The sequence below is a fragment of the Eretmochelys imbricata genome, chromosome 2 (assembly GCF_965152235.1).
Source record: "Eretmochelys imbricata isolate rEreImb1 chromosome 2, rEreImb1.hap1, whole genome shotgun sequence".
Taxonomy (NCBI): domain Eukaryota; kingdom Metazoa; phylum Chordata; order Testudines; family Cheloniidae; genus Eretmochelys; species Eretmochelys imbricata.
Window position 1 is genome coordinate 105,737,991 of NC_135573.1, and position 20,914 is coordinate 105,758,904.

General features: G+C 42.0%; 1 protein-coding gene across 1 annotated transcript; it reads right to left on the reverse strand.

Annotated features, from left to right (window-relative positions):
* Positions 1 to 1,214: 1,214 nt before the first annotated feature.
* Positions 1,215 to 20,595, reverse strand: MRS2 (magnesium transporter MRS2). Its single transcript, XM_077810568.1, has 11 exons — positions 20,306 to 20,595; positions 18,297 to 18,370; positions 16,860 to 16,896; positions 16,123 to 16,235; positions 15,269 to 15,442; positions 13,189 to 13,319; positions 12,486 to 12,602; positions 6,885 to 7,037; positions 5,666 to 5,783; positions 4,406 to 4,519; positions 1,215 to 3,623 (listed from the first exon to the last, which is right to left on the reverse strand). Exons 1-11 carry the CDS (start codon positions 20,502 to 20,504, stop codon positions 3,513 to 3,515), a joined length of 1,341 nt encoding a protein of 446 aa, XP_077666694.1. The 5' UTR covers positions 20,505 to 20,595; the 3' UTR covers positions 1,215 to 3,512.
* Between the last annotated feature and the right edge of the window lie 319 nt (positions 20,596 to 20,914).

Here is a 20,914-nt window from a genome sequence, read left to right on the forward strand (position 1 = left end):
AGAGAAGGGCAAAGAGCTCAAAGTTGGACTCCACTGGTGATTGTTCCTAATGCTTTTATGTAGAACTCAGTGACTCTGGTAAGTTAAAATCCTGCTCTTATTGTTAATTGTATTATGTGTTCGAATCATGAGTATTGTGGTTTTGAAGGGGTAGGTTAATGCTGAGTGTGTATCCATACACAATTAAACAACATACTTAAGCAACAGCATATGACCTCGTTGTTTGTGGGTTAGGTCTGCAACCATTGGTGGGTGTATATGTGGGGGAGGGGTCAGAAGTTATGACACTATGATATATTTTTTTTGTGTGGTACAAGCCAGTAGCAAAGTATTGGAGAATTTTAAACAGTAATCATCCTCTTTGGAATACATATATATATGCAAGTCAAAATCTTTCTTACTTTCTCAATGTTTTCAGGAAGCAGTTTTAAAGAATCTTCCAGCTCTTGATAATTCTAGCTTTAAAACAGAAGAGTAAGAGCTGAATTTTAGAATTGCTTCTTTTTTTTTTAAACTACATCATCGTTTGCCATGGCATCCATACTGGGCATAATCGTTTTAACCTACCTAAATAAAGCAATAAAAATCAGAGCTAGCAAGAACCAAATAGCTGGACAGCATAAATGAAGAGATTGGTTGAGAGGGAGAGGAGGAGAAAGTACTTAAACAAGAGCTCTGTGGCAATAATAGGAAGAGAGCATGTTGTGCTGAACATTACACCCAGGAACTGTTTGGAATTTGTTTTGATAAAATAGGAAAAGAAAATGACACCCACACTTTAAAAAGCCCTCTGGATAAGTGATGGAACTCAAGGAGTAGCTGGAGAACTAGAAGGCATCAGGGTGGGTGAGCTGAACACAGTGCACTTTCCTTCCGACCCCAGGCCATTATTTTTACTTTTTCCTCATTGATAACACCTTCCCTGTCAGGATCCTGAGCCATCCTGCAACTTGCCATTTTTGAAAGCACATCCCTGTCGTCAACAAGTCTGATAGAAGTAGTCAGATGTAGGAAAGCACAAATGATTTTAGGAGGCAGACTGACAAGCTGGAGATTGCCTTATTTAGGTTTTTCACCCTCACTGCTAGAAAACACTAGGCTTTTTGTGGTCAATTGTGTTGTAAAGAAAATGAGTGAAGTTTATTCAAGCTGAACAGACTCCTTTTATTGTTAAGTCAGCAAAACCAAAGAGGTCAATTTGCCAAACACAAGGATAAAATCAGTTGGCATTTTATTTGTGAGTCCTGAGTATTACAAATGAAGTGCAGATTTGTCAACTACACTTTAGGAGTCTCTATTATCAGTTGACAGTGGGGTTTACAGGTCTGGTTCAGTGGCAATTTCACTCAAAACCTTATCAACCACCCTGGGCTTCGGTTTCTTAGTTCTGAGCTCAGAATTCTGTTACCACACCTACATTTTGCAGTGTAAATGGGACAGGTGTTAAACTTCCAGTGGTTTTCTGGACTTGGGTAACTCCCATGACATGGATGCAGTCCTGTAAAAGAACTAGTGGTCTTATTTTAAATGCTTTTAATGCACATAAGTCAATTAAGTACAGATGAAAGGAGTCAAAATAATGCCCTGTAGCGGCAGAGAAAAGACAGCTGGGGAAGCAACAATGCAAGCTTTCCCAATAGCCCTGCGAATGTATTTCAAAACCCTGACCTGAAGGGATCATTTCCTGAGTCAGAATGTCAGTATCCATACCCATTCACTCATTCCCCTCTCTGGGTATGCCAACATTAGCCCTCAACCTCATGGGTGTTCGTATTTTGTGAACAGTTTCCCCACTAGGAGCTGGATCAAGACCAAACCACTTCCTAGAGGTCACTTAACAACCAGCAGATGGTAATGATTTAGCCACTGGGGATTTCAACTGCCACCCAATCCCCTACTACCTTTAAAGTAGAATATAGAGAAAGAACAGCATTATCCTATATGATGTTATGCTTTGAAAGTATAAGGGTGCACAAAGTTAAATCAGTTAGTTGATAATCCTTAGATGCCACACAGGATTTTACTTTGAAAGACAACACGCTTGCAGAAGTATAACAATTTCTGAACTCTTTAGTTTCCATTTTCTGTTCACCTGAGCACTTAATTACGCTTTTGCTGCTACAATAAATTTTTCAGCCTGTCAGGTGGGCAGTGGTTTACACAATGTTTAAGTTGCTGGCTAAAGAGCTATCTAACTGTACCTGGCACAGGTGTAAGTGTTCCCATTCTGATCTAGAAGGGTTTTACAGTCACTCTGCACAGTGGGGTAAGGCCCTCAGGAGAGGCAAATAGCAGGTGGGTGGAAGTAGCAGGCATTTAACTCTCTTCCACCGTCGCAGGAATCAAATCAGCACTTTTTTGATAGTCAAACCTGATCTTTGTACCCCTTAGTTACATAACTTTGCTACTACCTCCCATTCCCCTGACCTGCAGACAGATTTCACCCCACATTTGCCCCTAATCTCACCCACCACGTGTGGTAATGAAATCAGCTGCAAGACAGCTGCAGTATGCTTCATGATCCTGGTCATTTATGTCTTCAGAAGGAGATGAAAGGAAACGAGTCAGGTCAGGAAAAAAGTCTGACTTTTCTTTTTTAAATGGGAGTTGGATCAGGCTCTAAGGTAAGATCTTACTAATCGAATACGGATCTGTTATACTACACGTGTAAATACACCTAGTCAGTTGCAATTGAAAGGGCAGTGGTTGCATACTTGAAATGTGCATCTGCTACCAGTCTGAAAGGCCCTGCTGTTCTCATGTTAAAAACTAAGCCCACGTGGGCCTGCTTAGTCTTTGAATAGGTGAGCACTGGACATTCAAAACTTGTTCGTTTTTCATTTAACAGAACCAAAGCAGTTTTCTGTATTTGTTGGTCTGGCTGTGCTGGCTTAGTGCTCTGCAAGAAATGTGAGTTTGATTCCTGCTTCTGGGATCCTAGTCTCTAGAGCGTGAATGCAACCTTGAAAAACAAAAAAGGAAAAAACAACCACCCTACATTTAAAAAAAAAAAAAAAGGCCTAAAGTTTGGCTCCTAACTCCAGCTCTCAGCTCCTGAATGATTAACCTGATTTTCAAAAATCAAACCAGCTCCTATTGAGGACAAGTATATTAGTTTTTGTTTTTAATTTTAGCCTCTATCTTTAGCACTACTGCCCTAGGCTTAAATCCTGTCAATGCCTAACTAATGAAGGCTGGGCCTGACTAATCCTTGAATGCAAGACCTCAAACTGTAAGAGCCTGAAATTGCAAGCTGGGCATCATGCTGTAGTCTAGCAAAATCCTCTTGTAACACATGAGAAAAAAAATTAAGGATCCTATGGGAATATTCTCTCTGCATTTACTGACTTTTGTGCCATTAAATATCAACTTTAAAAACATTTTGGTGCATAAGATATACATTGACATTCTAGGAGTTTAAAAATTCTTAATTTTTACTATAGGAAAAACAGGTGTGCAAGTATGTGTACAGTTCACCATGTAACAAAAAAAGCCAGTTGCTTTCTCCTGTTCTATCGATTTGTCAGCGTGCTTCTGCTTGATGTAAAGGCTTCTGTTTTAAGGTCATTTTTTATTTCAATTCTTCCAGCTGTTGGATGAGTTTTTTTCAGCAACGTGGGCACCTAGACAAGTCACACAATAGCTAATGATTATTTAAAAAAAAAAAAAAAAGGGCCATGGCGTATACAAGTGCCTGCCAGTTCTCAGGAAGCCTCTTTTGAAGTGTCATCAAGCTGTGAAAAGCTATGAAAGTCAGCACAAAGGATTCTGGAGTGCATCTGAGGAGGAACAGCTGCAAGTACCTGGAGGGTCAGGATGCCCCCCTGGCACCAGCACAAGTGACAGCCTCTCTTTTTCTGTGCTCTTTAGGCTAGTCTTTTGTTCTTGTTCCCCACCAAGCTCCCCGCTGTGATTTTTTCTATCTTGGACTTGTTTGTTTATAGCTCCCCCTTTCCAGCACCAAGCTACCTCTGGGTGAGGGGTAGGGAGGAGTGGAACAGCAGCATGGCTGAGCTGAGTGCCATAGAAGCAGAGGGAGGACTGTTGTGGCCATGTACACGTGAGCCGCTCCTGTTACCAGTTACACTAAGGGCAGCTCTCAAGGTATTGCCTGCCACGTCAGTTCTGGCAGCAGCAAATACTTGCAGCGTGAAGCAGTACATCTTGGGTCACACAACTCTCCTTTGCCCTGTCCTGTGCTCCCCCTATGCCTGCCAAGGGAAGACTACCCTACCACCCTCCCAAGTTGAGCGACATGGATTTAACCAATGACTTCCATAAAAGTGGAAGTTGTGTCCCTTGATCACACCCATTACAAATTCCATAGTACACACCAAACACAGGAAGTAGCAGTGGTACTGTGCATGCAGAAGGCAGTGGGAACTCTTTAGCCAGCCATACGTACTTGGGGAGGTAGTGAAGGTTCTAGATGCCGTCCAAGGAATGAAAGCAAACGCCGCCAGATAAGGCCGCTTCCCAAAAACATAATCCCTGTCACCAGCCAAAATGCTCTGTTGTCCTAGCAATGGAAAAAATAGCCGTTAATCATGCAGCTCTTTCTGTGGTGGAAGGGTCCTCAGTGGATTCCCTCCCATACCTCTAAATTAAACCCCTCCCTGTCCCCTCTAAAGTTCACAGTATGGTGAACTTCCTTGGCTGGGAAAGGTTAGCTGAGATTCTGGGTTATTGCAAGGCAAAGTGATCCACTTGAAACACCATCATTTCCAGAGCACTCGTGTGCTGGCCTCTGCACTTAATGTTCCTCACTACCACACTAGCCCATGCATGGCTCTTTTCAAAGATAGCTCTTGTTTTTATCAAGAATGTAGGGATTTCCCCCCACCTAATTTTTTGTGTGTGAAGGTGGCGAAGAAGAAATCTCTTCCTTTTTAAGGTAATGCACGTAAGTGTGACAGCTACCAGCAATCTAAGGCTACATCTACACTACAGCCCAGATCCACGCTCTGAGATCAATCCACCACCGGTCGATTTAGTGGGTCTAGTGAAGACCCGTCAAATCGACAGCAGATTGCTTTCCAGTCGATCTCTGTACTCTACCTCTGACAAGAAGAGTAAGGTAAGTCAACCCCCTGCAGTGTAGATCCTATGGTAACTCGACCTAAGATACGTCGACTCCAGCTACATTATTCACATAGCTGGAGTTGCATAGCATAGGTTGACTTACCACGGTAGCGTAGACATAGCCTAAGTGTAATTATTTAATTTGCAATGGAGTCATGGCTCCACCATGAAGTCTAGAAAATGATTTAACCAATTTAAACCTTTGCATATGAAAGTGATGCTAATACAAACTCGAAGACCTTTCAGAAGTATGAATGGCTGAACATTACCATGCCTATTGTCAGCCACCATGCCCAAGTACAGTATTGTCCTACCTTTTCCTCCTAGAGTATTACTCTTCCTGATCATCCAGAAGAATGTCCTGCAGCAGAGGCATAACTGAACAAGCCATGAACTAATTCACCACAAAAGAAAGTCATTGCACTAAAGCTGGAATCAGTGGGCCCAATTCTCTCACTTTACACCAGTATAAATTTGGAGTCTTATCAGTGAAGAGTGTTCTACTTAACGGAAAACCTGGGTTAAGTCAGGTGTTGTCTGTCAGTAGTTATAAAACCAATTCTAAAGCAGCACTGGTTCTCACCTCTTCAAAGGAGGATTCCAAGTTCATACCAAAGGCTACTCCAATCAGTCCAAAAAGAGAGAGAGAGAAAGTCCCCATGGTCAGCTGTAAGTTCAGTCTCATCATCACATTACGGTGGCTGGAGAAGGGAGAAAGATTTAGGAGATGAACACAGATGTTTACTTGCTGTCTAGTAGTAAAGTTTTATGCAGCATGCACTACATCAGAACAGTTGATGGAGCAACTCACACTAGTATTAGGCAACACAGAAACAAGAACTAGTGTATCAGGTGATTTTTCTCCAAAGAGACGTTTTGAAACTGCAACAGCAGTGCACATCTCAGGGAGCAGACTCTGCTTTGCAATGAGCAGGATCTAGGATATCTGGTCACACCCATTATAAGTATGCCTGTAAAGTAACAGTAAAAGTTTATGGAAACTTACATTTTGTTTTTTTACCATTAACTATAGGAATTTATAAATGATTATTTAAAAGATACATTTACTGTTACCTTGCAAGTCTACTTACAAAGAAGTAGAGGGTCAGAAAATGCTGTGGACTGTAAAGCAGAGTCTACTTTGGGACACTCCGAATCCACCTCTTCTCAACTCTTGCTGGCCTCCTGATGGGAGTGTCCACTGTGAATGTGTCTAGAGGTAACTCCCCATTTGAGGAGAAGGAAAGAATATCATACACTGCTTCTCAACAGTGGCTTATATGATACACTTCAAAATGTTAAGACTGTATAAATTATTTTTAAATACAGAAAACTGAAAAAGATTATTAGTGTGTAATAACAAATTTCAGCCTTTTATTTACAATAGTTTAGTCTTAATAAAGCTAAATATTTGATGCAAACTAAGCTGATTACTGTACCATCATGCTTAATGTGGATGCAACATTTATTGGATAGCAGAAGATGTGACCCAGAAAAATTAGGGACATGCTCTTGAAGGCAGACGCCAACACTTAAGTGCAACCTCCATGTAAGAGTCAATTCAAGTTTCAGTTTTGTTGCATTACATAGCATTTCTTCATAAATAAGTTATATTTTCCCCATGAACATCTGGGTCTTTCCTTGATCTATTACCTCCCCAGAACCACAAGGAATAAGATCCTCCCAGTTTTGGTTCCCAATGTCTGCTCTCAGACTCTAATTCAAAAAAGGGTAAAACAGCACTAATTTCTACAAAGCTTCTGGCAGTATAACAAGTACTATGTGTCACAAGTATAGTTAACCTGTCCAGGTTGATGAAGATGATACTTTCGGAATCATCAATCAATACTCTGAGTTCACGTGCTTCATTAGCGAGATCTTCGGCTTGTCTGTAATAATTCTCCAGCAGCAGCTCCATTTCCTCTGCATGGTCAATTCCAGACATGCTCTTCTCACTGTGAGCAACAATTTGTATTTTCTAGTTAGAGATCAGCAATGCGCTTAACAACGTGTTTACATGTTCTGAAGCATGGGCCCAGAATGAAGTGACGAGGTAAAAAAAAAAAAAACTCCACGAGTCCTGTTTTACAACATTGCTGCAAAATCCAGTTGGGCACATGGGGAACTTTTGCTGTTACAAAGAATGTCATGGAAAAGAAGGTGCGTGCTTTTCCAATTTCTATTAGCTGAAGAGCAAAAAAAGTCAGTTACTTTGGTCAGTAAAATGGGTAACATTTGCCATGCTATAAACATGCACAGGCAATGTATAAATATTAGTGTCCCAGCATCATATTGTGACATTTTTAAGGGAGACTGTTAATTTTCTGGTACCCTCAAATGGTGGAAGTTGACGGTAATGCTGTAACACTCCCTTCTGTTCCTCCATACAGTGAGGTCTAAATTCTATACATAACATTGAAATCTACTTGGCACTTACACACGTGTTTAGTTGCACATCGACAATAACTAAAGCATTTTCGTTGAAGCATTTTGTGCACCCAGGATCTGATGATAGCAGCCCAACAGTCAGTATGTGAAACTGCTGGCACTATCCCTCTTCTTGAAGTTTGAGAGATCTCAGTCCTACTGGATGAATCATAGGTGCCTGGTAGCATCCACAAGGCCCAGAGCACCTAGCCCGGGGTCCCCAACCTTTCTGTGGCCAAGAGCACATTCATGTTTTCAGAAGAGTGTGGCGGGCACCAGCAATTTTTCAAGGCTTATTTTGTATTTGTACATTAAATAATACGAAAAACATCATATTTAATATTACATAGTATAGGAATCCATAAGAGAAAGGTAATTTTACATGTAAAAGGTATTAATTCAATTATTCGGCAATTACTCTTTCACCTTACCATGTGAATTTGCTCTTTTTTATCTACCTGGAAGAAAAATTAATGCGTTTTTACAAAATAAATATCACAAACAGTTTTCATCTTTCTTATTTTAAAAAAGTAAAATTATTTTTTGACTGGACAGTTTTTTGGAAAAATGTAGACTAGCTGTAGCAGAAAATGAAGCTAGTAATATTTCAGTCCTATATATAAAACATTGTTGAACTGCTGGTCCAAATATATTTATTATTCTTACTTTAACATAGATAGCGAGTTATGGTTAATTAAAAATATTCTTTGTATTGTTACTTGTATCCGGATTTCAATAAACAAACAAACAAACATGAAAAAAAGGTAAACACAAGTTAATCATACGCGCTTATTAGCACTTAATGGAATATAGGTATCATTAATTCACATGGTTTTTCTAATAAAGTCAGTGTGATTTTTGACACTGCATTTCTTCAGCCAATTTTTCGTAGTTGGGAGAGTAGGATGATATTCCCGTTCAGAAGCAATCGTCAAGATGGGCATCTGTAAGCAGAGATCTGCATTTTGATTTTTATGATGTTCATTGTTGAAAACAGAACTTCATATAGATAAGTGGAACCGAAATAAGATTTTATTTTGTATGCTACATTTTTTAAGGCAGGAAACTTTTTTCGGTCAACCAGATTCCAAAAGTTTTTATCTGTTACGCAGGATTTTAGAACAATATCATTTTGAAGGTCCAAAATCTCCAGTTCCACCTCTTCTGTTCTTACTTGAATGAGACTCGCAACTGATGTAGCCATTTCTGTTACCTCTATTTGGCAAGTAAAAGGATTCACAAGAAAGGCAACTACAGGCTCAATGATGGTGAACTGCTGAAATCTCTTTTCAAATTGTTCCAGAAGTGTTTGAATGTGGATAACAAATGGTGATGGGTTAAAAGCACGGTCACATACCATTTTCTTCATACTTGGGAAATGTACGAGAGACTTCGTCTTCATACGTGACATCCACAAGATCAGTTTCTGCTGTGAATGATTTTACAGAACCTATCATTTGAGCCACATGTTTGTCTCTTCCCTGGAGCTCAAGATTTAATATGTTCAATTTGTCCGTGATGACGGCAAGAAAAGCCAAGTCCATTAACCAGCTGGAGTCTTCTAGTTGCTCGAAGTTCTGATTTGTGGACTTCAGAAATTCTTTGATCTCTTCAATTAGGCTTAAAAAACATGCAAGAACTTTACCTTTGCTCAGCCATCGTACTTCTGTGTGCAAGAAAAGATCAGATTGTTTATCATCAACATCTTCCAACAGGGCCTTAAAAAGTCGGTGTTGCAAATGTTTTGCTCAAATAGAGTTAATTATTTTAATAACAATATTCATGACATGTTGAAAAGAAAGAACTTTGATGCACAAAGCTTCTTGGTGCATAATGCAATGATAAGATAAAGTTCAGAAAGGATTCATTCTTCTTGCAAAGTGCAATGAATCCATTGGCGCTGCCCATCATTACTGGTGCCCCATCAATGGTAATCGCAGACAGCTTGTGTAGTGGCATACTAATTGATGTTGCGTATGATTTGAATAAATTATAGCTATCCTCACCCTTTGTTCACCCTTTCATAGGCAATACTTTTAGTAACTCTTCTTTTACGGTGAAGTCACTAAATACCATCCTCACCATAACTGCTAACTGCACTGTATCCAATATATCTGTCAACTCATCGAACTGCAGTGAAAACCAGTCACATATTTCCAAGTCATCCTTTAGCTGAGTTTGCAGGTCACTTAAAATTGCACTTATCCTCCTCGTAACTGTGTTGTCTGATAACTGCATATCTTGTAATGCTGACAAACTCTCACGCTTGTTAGGAAATCCTTGAAACAGGCAATCAGCACCAGTTAAAAATGCATCCTTCAACAATTCACCATCTTGAAAGGGTTTTTTCTTCTCTGCGAGCAGATGAGCAATTTTAAAGGAGGCAATAGTAGCACTTTTAGACTTTTACCTCTTGTCTAGTGAAAACAGATTGCTGGGCACATAGAAGAAAATTAATCAACTCAAATCAAACCTTTCTCAACTCAGATTTAAGTGGATGGCTAATGTCAAAAGAACCGTGATTAGTTTGGAAATGGCGTTCGACATTATGTTTCTTCGGCACTGCAATAGTACCACCGCACAATAAGCAAACACATTTCCCTTTATTTTCAATAAAACAATAGGATTCTTCCCACTCTGCACTGATATAATACATACGTTGTCTTTTATTTGAACCGCTCATTTTGGGGCAAAATGTTAAAAAAAACAATAAATCGCAAAGCACGAGAAAACAGCAGTATCAGTGCAGCGGAAGAATACTCACATACAGGGCTGGCTCCAGGCACCAGCGGAGCAAGCACGTGCCTGGGGCATCACATGCTAAGGGGCGGCATTCTGTCCATTCTTGGGGTTGTGTTTTTTTTTTTTGGCGGCAGTTCTGGGCAGCGCAGAGAGAAGCTGTGGCCCTGCGCCTGCCGGGGACAGAGAACACTGGTGCCCGCAGCCTGCAGCCCTCTAGTTCTCTGTCCCTGGCAGGCACGGGGCCGCGGCTTCTCTTCCCTGCTGGGCACTACTTTTCACACCGTGTCGCTAGGCGGGCACACATAAATGCCCCGGCAGGCACCCATGGGCACCACGTTGGGGACTACTGACCTAGCCAGTCACCTTCTCTAGAACAGGCATTCAAGTTTCTGTAGTTATCTTTTTGGATCTTTCTTTTGACTAGGCAAACAGTAAGGTCTTTGAGAGCCACGATGGCCCTCTTGTATTTTTAAGACGTCAAGAAAAACTTGGAATAAACCCCCATCCCTCTTTTTCACCCAGTGGCATGACCTTAACTGCACTATTTGCCAAGAGGGACTGGGTACCCTCCAATGTCTCCTATGGATACTGTTGAACTTGCTTAGCTTATCAAGGAGCAATTTAAGGAGTCTCTCTGAAGCTGTTTTTCCTTAAACTCATCTCTAGACCCATGCCTAAGGACTCATGTGTCTGAGGTAACTAGGGCCTCTGGAAGGGGTGGGATAAAAGGACCCTAGTCTCTCTCCTAAAGAGAGGGTCCCTTTGAGGTGGGCTGGCTATTCACTTCCTAACCTTCCAAACACAGAGGTTTCAGTTGCACGTCATAAGGGGATGGTGGTAGTCTTAGAAGTCTTCAGTTTCTGGTGGCAGACATTGTCTGTACCAAGCACCCAAAATCCAGTTCTAGTTGGCTTGATGGTGAATGCCTTTAAATTTCTCTATAGCCATAGAAAGAGGAGGACTGAACAACAGACTCAAAGGATTTAAAGAAGTAGCTTCCAACATCTTTGCTTTCATGAAATTAGTCTCTGCCTTCCCCCACCACTCCAAAAAAGGCTCCCTCCGTCCTACAAGCCCTTGATGCTTGGCTGTATCTCCACATGAAGATATGATGAACATAGCTTTCTGTCTACAAGCACCAATGCTTGAGTCAACGTGCGAGAGTACACTGATGGCATCAATACACCTCACGTCCAGCTTCCTCCATGCCTTCTCAGGTACACTTCTTGATTTCGCACATTGCGTCCCTTCACACCCCACCTTTTGGATAATTATGGTCTATTTAGATTTGAAGCTGTGCAGGGCAGGGAGCTATATCATGCATTTGGTGCTGTACAAATAATACTAAGTTGCCATGAAGCGTGGGGTGGAACTGTCATTTGGCATTATTTGCATGGGAACTGAGGCAGGAAGCCAGTTTGCTCTTAGCTTCAAGTCGGATATGCCAATAAGTCAGTATGCCCTGGATTTTTAAATAAGGGTCAGACCAGCAGCTCATCGTTAATATGGGACATATGGTTGGTTATTTTTGTTGTTGTTAAAGTGGCCACTGATGTGCGCATGATATTGTATCAGCACACAGGAGGGATGACATGTGGCTATTCCAGACGTGCGGTTCTCTTAGGATGCTACACCACAACGCTAATTTATGTACTGACAGTGGCTATGAAAACAGGGCTAAGTGCTACTACAGTGGGGTTACATATCCATCAAGGGAGCGCTGCTCGTGGGCACAGTAAGCTTCAAGGCTAGCGTGCCAGCTTATATATAGGGAGGTAGGGCAACTGATCCACCTCAGACCAATTTTCAGTGGGGTTCTTTATTTCATTTGTGAAATATTGGTTTTTTTTCTCTCTAAAAACGTATCTTAAAAGTTTTGTCTCAACTGGAAACTGACATCTCCATTTCTCCTTCTGTTTCCCCATTCAGTCATGGTTGTCTTTTCCTCCCCTTTCCATCTCATGTTCACCAAGGCTGGCCAGCTAAGTCAAACAGTGGATGAAGAGCACCTTCGATGCTTCCACCCTAGTATCAGTAATGCTGCTAACACCATGCTCACACTGTGATGATGCGGTAAAACACCTTTTAAAAAGAGGTAAAGCATTATGGTTTAAAAACATTGTACAGATCTTTTTTTCGAGGGGAGGGGAGAGAAGCAACCTAATCTGGTATTCACGTTGTCCTTGGACAAGACACATTTTAAAAAGTGTTCTGGATTACCCAATTTTACTTACAATACTTGTGGATCCGTCCATTTAGTTAGACAGAGCTCTTCTATTAATTCCTCTTCATCCAAGATTTCCAGAATTGTTTCTTTGAAAACTTTAAGATCTGTTTCTAATTCTGACAAACTAAAGAAAAAACAAACAGGCAATCCCATTTGCATTACTGTAAAGGTAATATTTTCATTTTCCCTGGATCTTTACAGAATGAGTCACTGGGGAAGTTTCTTAGAAAATTTAAATCCCTTTTGTATTTAGCCATGGTACTGGTCAGTTCTGGGACCAGCTACCCCAAAATCACCAAAACCTTAACTGAAAAGGATTTAACTGTGTATTCTGGACATATTTCAAGGGTTCATGAGCGCTCAGAGAAACAAGTAATTTGATTCAGACAATTGTATTGTCTGTTGTATTGACACACAGCATAGCCCAATAAGTTCAGGTGTACTCAAATGGTTTGAACTCCTGATTTTACATTACAACGTACATATTAAATTGCCTGGTATTAATTTTTTTACATTATGCACAGTTTTAGAAGGTAGACTACAAATGCCACAAAGTGGGATTTCATTTTTTTCCAACTAGATAGTTCATGCATTTGAATTTACAATGACAAATAAGTTGCACAACTCAAAAGTAAAGTTTTCTAGGAAATGTATACTGTACACAATTTTCTGAAGTTCAGCTATATTCCCCATTGCTTACTCTTATTTACCTCTTGCCATTTTGTAGCAAAATGTGTAGTTTACTTCTATCCACAGACAGTAGTTTGGGGTCCACTAGCGCTTCCAGCGTCTCAATGATCTGAGATTGCAAAATGTTAAGTCTCCCTTGCAGATTGCTGATCTAGATAATAACATGATCCTTCATAAGAATTAAAATAATCCTTTTAGAATGGTTTGGGCAACTGACTTCTCTTACTGAACACAGAATTCACTGTTACAATCAGGTATGCAATCTACTTTTTCAATACACAGGAGCTATCTGGAATACAGCTAGCATTGACAAGAAAAAGTTTACCCACCGCAATATTTTTTGAACAAAATGAATTTCCATAAAATGGAGACATTACGCCAACTACTGAATAAACATGATATGAGGTTCATGTGTCTGAAATCTGGTCAACCTTAAACGGTGTCATATTTCCATTAACATTCATAGACTTTAAGGCCAGAAGGGACTATCATGATCAACTAGTCCGGGTCTCAACAATTATTTTTTGGTGGCTGCAAATTGTGGCCACTAACTCTTGCTCATGGCCGTTCTGACAATTTTTCCTAAAATATTTAATTAACTTTATGAAAAACAAATATGCACTTATACATATCCAAATCATTGTAATTTATTGATGCAGGGTATTTTTGCAGACTCAATAATAAAAATAATGTACAGTTGTCTCTATTCTTTACTGGAGTAAGCAGAACAGAAACACAAATAAGGTGGCTTTGCATATTCTTGTCTTTTTGTTGTTGTTTCTTTTGCTTTTTTAAAAAGATTTCCCACCTAGTAAGTCTGCTGATGTGACAAGTGATATTTGGATGTTTGTTAATATCACTTTTCACACCAGACTTACTAACTAGCTGGGAGGGAGTGAAGAGTGATGTTAACAAACACCCAAATATCAATTTTCACAGCAGACTTACTCAGCCCTGGCAAGCCAAGGGACAAAGTCCTGGATGGGGAGGTGGGTAGGGAGGCAAGGGGGGGGCAGAGGCAATGCAAGGGGGTGGTAAGCCCAGGGCCAGCACCTGCTGCAGTGTGGCCGGGGTCCAGGGCTAGAGCCAATGTTCCCTCTAATTGTTTACATCTGTGTGGAATGAATTTTGTTATGTGCCCCAATATGGAGGTGATGTGTGGCAGGGGTGGGGCCGAGGGGTTCACAGTGTGGGAGGGGGCAGAGGGATGGAGTGTGGGGAGGGCTGATGGCTCTGGCTGGGGGTGCGGGCTCTGGGGTGGGGCTGGGCATGAGAGGTTTGGGGTGCAAGCTGCCAGGACTTCCCCCAGCCCTCTCTTGTCACAGCATCCCAGAGCTGGGGGACAGTGCCACTCCCCACTGGGGCAGCTCTGGGGCTGGGGCCAGGGGAGAGGCGCCTCTCCCTGGCTGGGGCGGGGCCACAGAAGAGGCGCCTCTCCCCACCTGTGCAGCTCTTGATAGCCTGCGCAGTTTAGAGGGTATTTAGGCCAAAGCCCGAAGTCCAATGACTGGAGCCTGCTGCCCCAGGGCTGAAGCCTGAGCCACCCAACCCCCAAGAAGGTAGAGAACTCATTGGCTGTCTGCTCTTCCAGTATTCATGGCTCCAGAGGGGGGCAAGAGCCAACCCCTGCTGATGGCCCTGGGGGGACAGGCCACTGCTTTGCCCAACTTGTTACACCCACGGCCACAAAAAAAGCCCCTGGTGGTCGCATTCAGGAAATGCTGATCTAGTCTGACCAACTGCATAACACAGGCCAGAGAACCTCCCCCAGTAATTTCAGCATCAAACCGTAACTTTTATATTTCAGCATATATCTGTCAATATTGATTTTAAAACTTCAAGTGACGAAAAATCCATCATGCCCCTTAGTAATTTTTTCCAATAGTTCATTCTCACTGCTAAATGTTCGTCTAGATCCCCCCATAACCAAAAGAAACAACAACAAAAAAAGGAAAAGAGGAAAAGAAAAAAAAAAAAAAGCCCAAAGCAAACCCAAAATATTCCTAAAAATGTAACTAAATATTTCCAGAACAGAAAATTATACGGTCATTCCCATGAAACAATATGTTCAAAAGTAGTTAAAAGTAACCAGCAGCTCACCCAATATTGCAGTATTGCTTCTATGGCTCTAAATTCAAAGGGCAAGGAATATGTAACTAGCTGACCTTCTCCAGACAGCTGAGATGCTAGTTCTTGGAACAGCCAGTGCTCCATATTCAAATTGCGATAATCTAGTATCAGAAGAAACTCTGGTGTTACCACAGCCTTCAAAAACTGAAAAAGAGAATGCAGTTAGGCAGCCAGCTAATACTTTACGGAGGTTACTAATTTTCTCATTGCCACTTAATGCATTTTAGAGTTCAGTTTTCAATAAAACCACTTCCCATAAGGGGACTGTTATGATAAAACTTTTTATTTATCTAGATTTTTATGCCACACTCGTGTCCAGGGTACCCAACTGTCTATCTTCCACGGTCATTCCCCTCAACCCCCAAAGTATATGGACTGGACTGACATCAGAAGCACTTCCTTTAGTGTACTCCAGGAGGCTTCTGGAGTTACTGCAGGGATAGGAGGAAAGAAAGAGTCTCCAAATTTTTAGCTCTGCTCATCCTGTGCCTCTAAAAATTCTCATCATGCCCACAAAGGGAAAAATTTTGGCCCTATTGAATAGAGATGGTCATCCTACAAAAGACAAGAAGCGCATTATTATGAAGTGCAACATGAAGTGCTTCTGCTCGCTAGATATTCAGTGCCAGGGTTATCTGTAAGGACAGATGCATAATATTATATCCAGGCCATAGATAGCCAATATTAAAATGGCCCCTGGATCTCACTAGAACATGACTGTATTGGCAATTGAGACACAGTTCAAGTGTATTTTAATGTCTATTGACATCTATAAACAGATTTAAAACCCACTGAAGTTAATGAAAATAAAAATATCACTTTACCTCCATTCTAATGATGATCCTGTTGTTTCTAGTTGCAATGCTCATTAGATGCTGAAATCTTAGATCTCGGGCTTGAAGACCCAGTTCCTGGTACAATTCTGTTTTCTTTCTTTCTACCAAGAAGACATTTAAAAAGAAAAATCATATCTGCGAAAAGTAATGTGTTTTATAATTATGAATTAGTCTATTTTGCAGTCCCAGAAAGAATCTAACTCTATAGTGCTTCCCCCCTTGATCACCCAATATAATTCTGTCTAGCACAGCAAAATAGTCAGAACTTGGGTGGGAAGAGAAGTCCCTTTGTTTATTAAGAAAGAAAAGTCTAAAAGTAGCCAAAATAACAGGCAAATACAGTATGTTTCATGTTAGAAGAACACATTAGCAAAGCTGAGTTGAGAAAGCATGTGTTATGTCACAAAAGTATCCCAAAAAAGGAAATATACACCGGTGGTGGACTGGGACAAAGAGGAAAAGGATGAAAGCAAAACGGAACCACACATGGCACATGGTAGTCATACTGCTTAATGCACTATTAGAAGGTGCTCAGATACCACTGTGATGAATGCGGTATAAGAAGTTGTGTAGAATAGACAAGCAAAACCAAGGGAAATGCTGCAACACCAAGAGTTATCTAAACCCACAAAAGCTTCATGAATTGAACCCTCTGTCCAGTATAAACTTCCACTTAGGCAATTCTATATAGCACAAAACAGGAAAAGAAAATGAAAACTACCTACCAAAAGAGGTAATATTTCCTTCCTTGTCAAATTTCATCTAAAGGGAGGAAAAAAGAAAAGAGAAGACCAGAAGTAGGCATTTTGTTCTCACAAAGCTGCTATAACATACAGGAAAATAATTGTGTGAAATTGCTTATATTTGCTTTGAATTCTAGTGGGGGTGAATCAGTCCACTTATTAAGGAGGGGCAAGTTATGCTACCCCTTGTCTCTGCTAATACTCCTCAGGTAATTATGAATACCTTACACAACATATTTCAGGTCATTTGAACATGTGGATGCTACACATGGTACCTGGAAAGCAGCACCGATTACAATATTTTTCAGACGTACACCAATTAAGTTCAGAACTATATATTTGGCTCACACAGATATCTACTTCTCAGGAGGAATTTTTTTTTTTTTGAACAGAGAATGAGATTTTTGTGTTGGCACAAGAGGGGCTCTTTACATTTTGTGTTTCAGGTTTTCTTGTTTCATCTTGTGTTGTTTTAGCTGAACAATTTACAAGGCAAAGGGCAACAACTGTGGGGGGCTATTCACTCCCTGATTTTTGAAAGGTATTTACTATGTAATTCCACTATGTGTAAGTGAAAGAATAGATAGCATTCTAATGTAACAAAGCAAGGAATAATTTGTTTCTAACATCTTATTTATTTTTCATTTATATTCCAAAGTATTAACATAACATTAGTATTTTCTGTAAACTTAAAGTCATTGGAAAAACTGCAAGAATTGATTTGATCAAAGCTTTTTCACTTTTGCCTTGAAATCTGTAGCTTATTCAAGAGCTATTCATAATTTGTTTTCAAAGCCAGTAGTTGTATATATGAAGAAACAACTATGTGGTCCCCATTGTAGGATCAAGACCTATATGTGTTCCGATGCCCTCAACTGGCTGGTGTTACATCTGCTTTCACATGCGATCACATCATCTTCCAGTGGCAAATGAGGAGGTTGTGAACAGATTGTTCACTATAAATGGCTAGCCTAGTTCTCTCAGCTGCATACTTATAAAAAGATATTCTTCCTTCAACCATTGGCTATCCTATATTTCAGCTACCACATTCCATTACATTAATAAGAAAAAAAAAAGGCAAAAATAGTGTATTTTTAATAGTGAACGCATGTATTTTACAACAATTCTTCAAGAATTAAACTGTGTCTTCATGATTAAATTGTGATTTAACAAGAATGATCTTCTCATAAGAAAAGCATCTTGGTATTTTGCTAGCACATTATAATACTGTTGCAAATATATCCACATAAACATTACTTTCCCTCAAATTAGGGTTTTTAAAACAGTTATTTAGTAATATCCACTAATTATCAACACATCATGGAGAACGACCAGTTCTTTCAAATAACAGTTTGAGAAAAACACATGCTGATTAGCTTGGAAAAACTGTCCTTTGTTGAAAACTTTCAATACACTTACCACTGCAAACACAGGGACTACACTGGCTAAGGTGGCTTGAGAGGCCTCTGTCGCTGAGTGTCGACCCAATACATCTGAAGAAAGAAACACAGCAGTTATAATTTTCTATTACCAGCACACGGTCTTTTGATAAATACATATTTTTTTCTTCTCTTGTACACTAGGTGGAAAACTGTCATAAGGAACCCAGTTAACGAATAAAATTTTGCTTAAAAAAAAACCAATCTGCTCATTTAAGAGGCATAGTCAACTTAAAATCTAATAAAACTACAATTCCTTGAGCCAACGTTTGTGGCTTTATGACCAGTTTTCTTATTCAGAATGTTTCTCCCCATTATTGTGTGAAAGACCCATACAAACAGGAGAAACTGACTATACCTAAAGTGCCATCAAGTCTGCAAAGTAAACACATTTCCTTTCCCTGTTTGTGATAATCTTATGTTTTACTTGCAACAATAATAGGTAAAAAAAATAGAAATTAGATTAAATTGGGGTATCCTTTAAGAACCCAAAGCAGATGCAATAAAGAACAACACCCCAGTCCTACAATGAGCTCTGTGTAGCTATACAAGTCTGCCTGCATGAAGTTCACTGCGGGGACTGGGGCCTACATTTGTTGAGCAAATTAGTTATTTGTGGACTGTGGTAATGAATAATACCTAGTGCTTATATAGTGCTTTTCAACAGTAGATCACAGTGCTTTACAAAGCAGGTCAGTATCATTATGCCATTTTACAGATGGGGAACTGGAAGCATGAAGAAATGAAGCGACTTGCCCAAGGTCACCCAACAGGCCTGTGGCAAAGCAGGGTATAAAACGGAGATCTAGGCCACCTTGCCTCCCTATATAACAGTAAGGCTCTACAAACGTTCACATGCTTTGTGCATAGTAGTCCCACTGACGTCAGCGAGACTACCATTTGTTTGAATGTAAAAAAGTGAGTGTTTGCAGGATGGAGGCCTTAATGTGCATTTCATACTACATACGATGTTGATAAATGACTGACAGGTTCAGCCAGAACTTCAAAGGAGCAGTGTGTCCATTTCCTTAGTTGGCTGTTAAATATGTAGACATAAGCCCATTTGTGGTTTAGCTGGATGTTACTCGAACAGAGTTTGGAAATTATCGCAGTGGCCTTAATCCTGCCATTGACTGTGTGTGGGCCACCCCTCTGCCTTATTTGCCCCCACTACACAGCTCCCAAGCAGTCAATTGCAGAATCAGGTCCACTATTTACAATCAGGCACCTAAATAAAAGCGGCCTGCTTTTCAAAAGAGCCGAGCACCCACAACTCCAAAATTCAAGCCATTTATTTAAGGGTTAGGCACCTAGAGATGAAATTCTGGCCTAATACTTCAGGAAGAAATAACAGTTTTTGCATCCGCTGAGTGCTTACAAATTTTAACTAATGTCCCGATTCTATAGGGACAGTCCCGATATTTGGGGCTTTGTCTTATATAGGTACTTATTCCCCTCCCCCGATTTTTCTACAGTTGCTGTCTGGTCCCCCTAAAACACGCACACTGATAGACTTATAACTACCTATTCCCTAGAGCCACTTCCAGGCCTGAACAGGGTGGAACAATAACTGTACGCCCCATAGGCTGACCAGACAGCAAGTGTGAAAAATCGGGGTGGGCGGTATAAGACAAAGTCCCAACTATCGGGACGCCCGGTCGCCCTCGCCCCGCAGTGAGAGACCGGCAGTGGGGAGGAATACTGCCCCGTGCCCCCTGGATTCAAGGCTTGCTCGGGAGGATGAGCGCCGCTCTGGGTCTATAAAAGCCTCTTCCCCCCTCGCAGTGCCAGCCCCTGCCCTGCCGCCAGCTCTCCCGACGCCAGAGCAGCCAAGTCCCGGGGCCAGGAGAAGCGCCCAGGGGGTGACGCGAGAGGAGGAAACCAAAGGTGGGGCTTCCACTCCAGAGCCGACCCGCCTCCCCCCGGCCGGGCAGCAACCAGGGCCGGCTCGGCCGCCTGCAGGGCCCCCACTCCCAGGGCACGACTTACTTGCCCAGCGCCACGGCTGCCCGCGGGGAGCGGCGGCCCCCAGCCGCGGCCCAGGCCCGGGAGCCGCGCAGCAGGGACGCCCGCCGCCGCCCAGCGGACGAGCCCGCCCGGCCGTGGCGAGCAGGCGGCGGCGGCGGCAGCAGCAGCCCCCGCGCCCCCAGCGGCCCAGCGAGGCGGGGAGGAGCCAGCGGCTGAACATGGGCAGGCTCTGGGGGGGCGAGCGGGCCCCGGCTCCCGGCCGCTTGCAGGACCCAGAGGCTCCGGCCTGGCTGCCCACACGCGGGAGCCGGGCGGAGGAGGAGCCGCGCGGATTAAGCCCCGGCCCCGGGGCGGGGTCTTGTGGTGGGGAGCCGCGGGCGCGGGCGGGGGAAGCCCGCGGGCTTGCAATGCCGAGCCCTAGGTCCCCGAGCGAGGGGAGCGCCCCACTGCCTTCTCCGCACCGATCATTTGCTAACCCGTAGCCCCCTGCAGCACCCTCGGGCCTGACCGCTCCCCAAGGTAAGGGGCCGACTGGAGCCCTCCTGGCCAGGCGAGGAAACCCAGGCACGGAGAAGCTGAATGACGCGCACAAGGTCACACGGTGAAACCGGTGGCCCCGCTGGGCGGGAG